This window comes from Budorcas taxicolor, chromosome 5 (genome assembly GCF_023091745.1).
Source record: "Budorcas taxicolor isolate Tak-1 chromosome 5, Takin1.1, whole genome shotgun sequence".
Classification (NCBI taxonomy): domain Eukaryota; kingdom Metazoa; phylum Chordata; class Mammalia; order Artiodactyla; family Bovidae; genus Budorcas; species Budorcas taxicolor.
In genome coordinates, this window is record NC_068914.1 from 142,320,559 (window position 1) to 142,326,052 (window position 5,494).

General features: G+C 38.7%; 1 protein-coding gene across 1 annotated transcript; it reads left to right on the forward strand.

Moving 5' to 3' along the window:
- The first annotated feature begins 4,294 nt into the window (after positions 1-4,294).
- On the forward strand, positions 4,295-5,224 carry LOC128048985 (taste receptor type 2 member 7-like). The gene has a single exon (XM_052641484.1). It carries the CDS (start codon positions 4,295-4,297, stop codon positions 5,222-5,224), a length of 930 nt encoding a protein of 309 aa, XP_052497444.1.
- The last annotated feature ends 270 nt before the right edge of the window (positions 5,225-5,494 follow it).

A 5,494-nucleotide genomic window follows, 5' to 3' on the forward strand; every position in this document is an offset into this window, starting at 1 on the left:
CCAGGCAAGAACACTGGAGTGGGTTGCCATTTCCTTCTCCAGGGGCTCTTCCTGACCCAGGGATCTCCAGTGGATTTTCCTGACCCAAGTCTGCTGCACTGGTAGGCAGATTCTTTACCGCTGAAGCATCAGGAAAGCCCACTTTCAGAAGTAGAAAAAGACAAAATATAATAGTTATGAGACTTGCTCCTATCTTCTATATTCACCCATTTGTCTTTATACTGTGTTAATATTTATCTCTGGATTAGGAATTTTATCTCAGCATGCAGCCTAGTCTTGGCTGGCAGTTCTTTCAAAGAATCATGGCTCTTTTAAAAATGTAGTGCTTTACCTATTTGATTCCAGTCAGCTTTATGTGCTACCAGAAAAACTCACAGTTTTCTCTTATTTATCCTCCTTATACTTACTGTTCAGTTCAGTTCAGTTGCTCAGTTGTGTCCAACTCTTTGTAATCCCATGAACCACAGCACGCCAGGCCTCCCTGTCCATCACCAACTCCCAGAGTCCACCCAAACCCCTGTCCATTGAGTTGATGATGCCATCCAACCATTTTATCCTCTGTTGTCCCCTTCTCCTCCTGCCCTCAATCTTTCCCAGCATCAGGGTCTTTTCCAGTGAATCAGCTCTTCACATCAGGTGGCCAAAGTAATGAACACCCAGAACTGATCTCCTTTAGGATGGACTGGTTGGATCTCCTTGCAGTCCAAGGGACTCTCAAGTCTTCTCTAAAACCACAGTTCAAAAGCATCAATTCTTCTGTGCTCAGCTTTCATTATAGTCCAGCTCTCACATCCATACATAGCCACTGGAAAAACCATAGTCTTGACTAGACGGACCTCAGTCGGCAAAGTAATGTTTCTGCTTTTTAATATGCTGTCTAGGTTGGTCATAACTTTCCTTCCAAAGAGTAAACATCTTTTAATTTCATGGCTGCAACCACCATCTACAGTGATTTTGGAGCTCAGAAAAATAAAGTCAGTCACTGTCTCCACTGTTTCCCCATGTATTTGCCATGAGGTGATGGAACCGGATGTCATGATCTTAGTTTTCTGAATGTTGAGGTTTAAGCCAACTTTTTCACTGTCGTCTTTCACTTTCATCAAGAGGCTCTTTAGTCCTTCTTCACTTTCTGCCATAAGGGTGGTGTCATCTGCATATCTGAGGTTATTGATATTTCTCCCAGCAATCTTGATTCCAGCTTGTGCTTCCTCCAGCCCAGCATTTCTCTTACTATACTTGATTGCTTTTTCAACTCTGTGCCTATTCTCTTGAACTTATAGCAGATATTTTCAGTTTATGAAGCTTCAGTAGGAAAATCAGATCTCTAGTGTTTCTGCCTTTAGTTACTTTGTCAAAATGAAGGGATGAATTGGATATAATTACTATTAATCGGCCTTTTACCTGTAAGTTTAATTCAGTTAGAAGTTTTAACATGGATATGACAGCCATACCCTTGAGATCATCTTAGCTTGAAGGCAGTTGTTAACCAGTACTATCCAGTATTGAGAGTCAGTGACCTCTTCTGGCTCTGTAAGATCCCATATTTCCTAGGTGCTAATACTTATTGTTTCTGCTTCCAAAGAAGATAATTATGTCTGAGCTCATTTTTTAAAAAATGTGTTGTCAAATGTACCACTATTGTTATTCACTTATAATCCTCTCAGCCTAGAGTTACAAAATCCTCAAGTATGTAATCTGTTTTCTAAGTATTCACATGAAATGGTTTGTGAAATATTTTGCTACTTCTTAGCATGTTTTCCAGGAACCAGTTATGGTTTTCTTGCCACTCATTCCAACAAATCAAATATTAAGCCATTATTACCTATTTTAGGTATTTAGTTTTGGCAGACTCCACCTGAAGAGACCAATTCTAAGATATCTAGTGAAGGTAGTTAAGGCTATGTTACAATAACAGAACTCTCAAACCTCAGAGACCTCATGAAAATTTTTATTTGTTTTTGTTTTTAGATTCTGCTCTATATCCAGTGCTCAGAGTAGTGACAAAGTTGTCACAGGCTAACAGAAGCTCTTTCTTGACCCAAAATAACAAAAGAACACTGCAGAGTCTCGAATTGGTGAGTCAGTGCTCTCATCCAGAAACAACACTTCATTTCCACACTACTTTATTGGTCAAGAAGTTCACATGACAATATACTACATCAGAGGGAGAAGGGAACCCTACAAGGATTATATTTCTTGGAATCCTATAAGAAATGGAAGGTTAAAAGTAGAGCCTTAATTTCTATTTCACTATCTCTATATTACTTACAAGATATATATCTAAACTCTGATGATATAGAACAAATTAAAAGCAACATTTAGAAGATTATGCTATGAAATACAAGTGATAAGCTAATATAATTATTTTAATATCAAAGTAAACTTTAAAACTTAAAAAAAAAAAAACAGAAACCACTAGAGCAGACACTGTCAGTTCATACAGCAAGAGGTTAAATTTAGTGTGCAGATACTATAGTTCCACCACTAAATAGCTTTGCATCAAAATATGTAAAGCAAAAATTGACAACATTTCAAACAGAAATTGAAAAATCCGTACCCAGAGTAGAATAATTTAACTTTAAATTTCAATAAATGATGGAAAAAGAAGACAAAATTCAAAAAAGATAAATAGGATTTAAACATGATTAAAAAATCGATTCAATGGATGTATGAAACAGTTTACCCAAAACTACGCATACACATTATTTTAAGGAAAAACATTTACTGAAACTGGCCATCTACATGCTGTGAAACAAATTGTAACAGATGTCATGACTAACCTATGAAGTACAATATTTTATTTTAATTCAATTTTGATAGAAATTAATAATGAAAAGTTTAAAAATTCCATGTAAATGGAAATTTAAACATACATTAAAAAATTAAGAAAAGTCACAATGACAGTGTTGCTCAGTCACTAAGTTGTGCCCGACTGTGACCCAGTGGACTGCAGCATGCCAGGCTTCCATGTCCTTCACTGTCTCCCAGAGTTCGCTCAAATTCATGTCCATTGAATTAGCAATGCTATCGAAACATCACATCCTCTGTTGCCTTTTAATCCTCCTGCCTTCAGTCCTTGCTAGTCACAGGGTCTTTTCCAATGAGCTGGCTCTTCACATCAGGTGGCCAAAGTACTGCAGCTTCCACTTCACCGTCAGTCCTTCCAATGAATGTTTAGGGTTGATTTCCTTTAGAATGGACTGGTTGGATTTCCTTGTGGTCCAAGGGACTTTCAAGAGCCTTCTCCAGGACCACAGTTTGAAAACATCAACTCTTTGGTGCTCAGCCTTCTTTATGGTCCAGCTCTCACATCCATACATGACTACTGGGAAAAACATAGCTTTGATTAGACAGAACTTTGTCAGCAAAGTAATGTCTCTGCTTTTTAATATACTACCTAGGTTTGTTATAGCTTTTTTATTTTTATAGTTTGTTATTCAATAACAAAGTTGTCTTCTTTCTCTACTATCTTGCAGCAAGATTTTCCAGGTTGGGAGGAGATTTTGCTTTTAATTTTATTTCCTCAACAGTTGAAAAGCCTTTGTCCCATGCCCTGCAATCCCATTCCCTCTTACAAGATGCTCCCAGTCAGTCACTGAACAGAGCAGAGATTCAGTGGCAGTCCTGCTCCCAGGAGGCTCAGGACCCCTCTGATGTGCACCATTGCCTTGACACTGCCCACTGGCCTTCTTAGAACTTTCTTAGAACTTGTTAGGATTGTTTACTATGACTTCTCTTTTTTCATTTCCTCTCCCTCTCCAAGAGTCAGACTTACATGCTAGTATAACAGCTCCCCAGCCACCTTCTACTGTCCAGGCACTTTCCTCGGTAATGCCCTATTTCTCGGAGCATCCAGATGGAGACAAGACATTTTCTAGATTGGAGTTTAGTGTTTCTGGCTTATAACTGAGCTGAATGAAACAAAAAAGTGTCTAAATCCTAAGGAAAAAAAATATCTAAAAATTGATCTCTATCTTGTGTGTTAGCAAACCAGGATTCAAATTCTAGTGCATAACTTTACATGGAAATTATAAGCAGTGTTACAGCAGTGGCGACACATACATAATATTTGCCTTGAAAATTACTAGCTGAGATCTTGACAGGAATAAGGGTGGTTTCCTAAAGATAACTAAGACTTTGGGAGGATCTTGAAGGCTTTTATTTTTTTGCCAGTGAATATTAAAGTGCATGGAAAAGGAACTTATTGAACATTAGAGCTTTGAATGCATAAATCTGTAACACCTCATGTATAAGTCAGTGGAGTACTGAAGGCAGAGATTTCCTATCAGCAGGCATGGAGAGAACACTGAACAATATACTTACGATCATTTCTGCTGGAGAATTCTTACTGGGTATTTTGGGAAATGGATTCATTGTTCTGGTTAACTGTATTGATTGGATCAGGAGCAGGAAGTTCTCCCTGATTGACTTTATTCTCACCTGCTTGGCTATTTCCAGAATATTTGTGCTGTGCATAATGATTTCAAGTACAGGTTTATATGTAATCTCTGAGGAAATACAGTGCAACAAGAATCTCCTGATAAATTTGGGGTTCCTCTGGACAGGATCCAATTATTTCTCCATAGCCTGCACCACCTGCATCAGTGTCTTCTATCTCCTCAAAATAGCTAACTTTTCTAATTTCCTTTTCCTCTGGATGAAACGGAGAATTCACAAGGTGCTTCTCGTTATTGCACTGGGGGCTGTCTTCTCTTTCTGCTTGTGCCTTCTTCAAAAGAATATGGCAGTTGAAATCCTGTTCCAAAACCAGGTAAACAGCAAAAAAAATGTGACATTGGACTTTCTAATGATAAGATACGATTTGTTCCTTACCATAATGTTCTTCATCCCCTTTGTAGTGTCCCTGGCCTCCTTTCTCCTTTTAATCCTCTCCTTATGTGGTCATCTCAGGCGTATGAAGGGTGTAGACTGTAGCTCGGAAGCCCACGTGAGAGCCCTGAAGGCTATGATTTCATTCCTGCTCCTCTTCATTCTATACTATTTGAGCAATATTATGACAGCGTGGGCCAATCACATTCTCGGTAGTTTTGTGGCAAAGATTTTTGTGAACATGCTGTTATTTTCCTGTCCTTCTGGCCACCCTTTGCTTCTGATTTTGTGGAACAGCAAATTGAAAAAGGCTTCACTCTGTGTCCTAAGGAAGCTGAGGGGTTACATGAATCTAAGAAAACCTGCTCTTCCAAAAATAAGCCTGAAGCAATGATGACCTCTCAAGAATGAAGACAACAAACAGAACTTCATATTTATTTTTTATTTTCATCCTGACTGTTTAAATTCTATTCTGTGATAGGTGATTGAGCCTTATTGAAAATATCTTCTTGGGAGTTCCCTTGGTAGCTTAGTGGTTAGGATTCTGGCCTTTTACTGCTGTGGCCTGGATTCAGTCCAAGGTTGGATCCTGAAAGCTGCACAGCGTGATTAGAAGCCTGGCCTGGTGCAGTCCATGGGGTCGCAAACAGTTGGACATGACTGA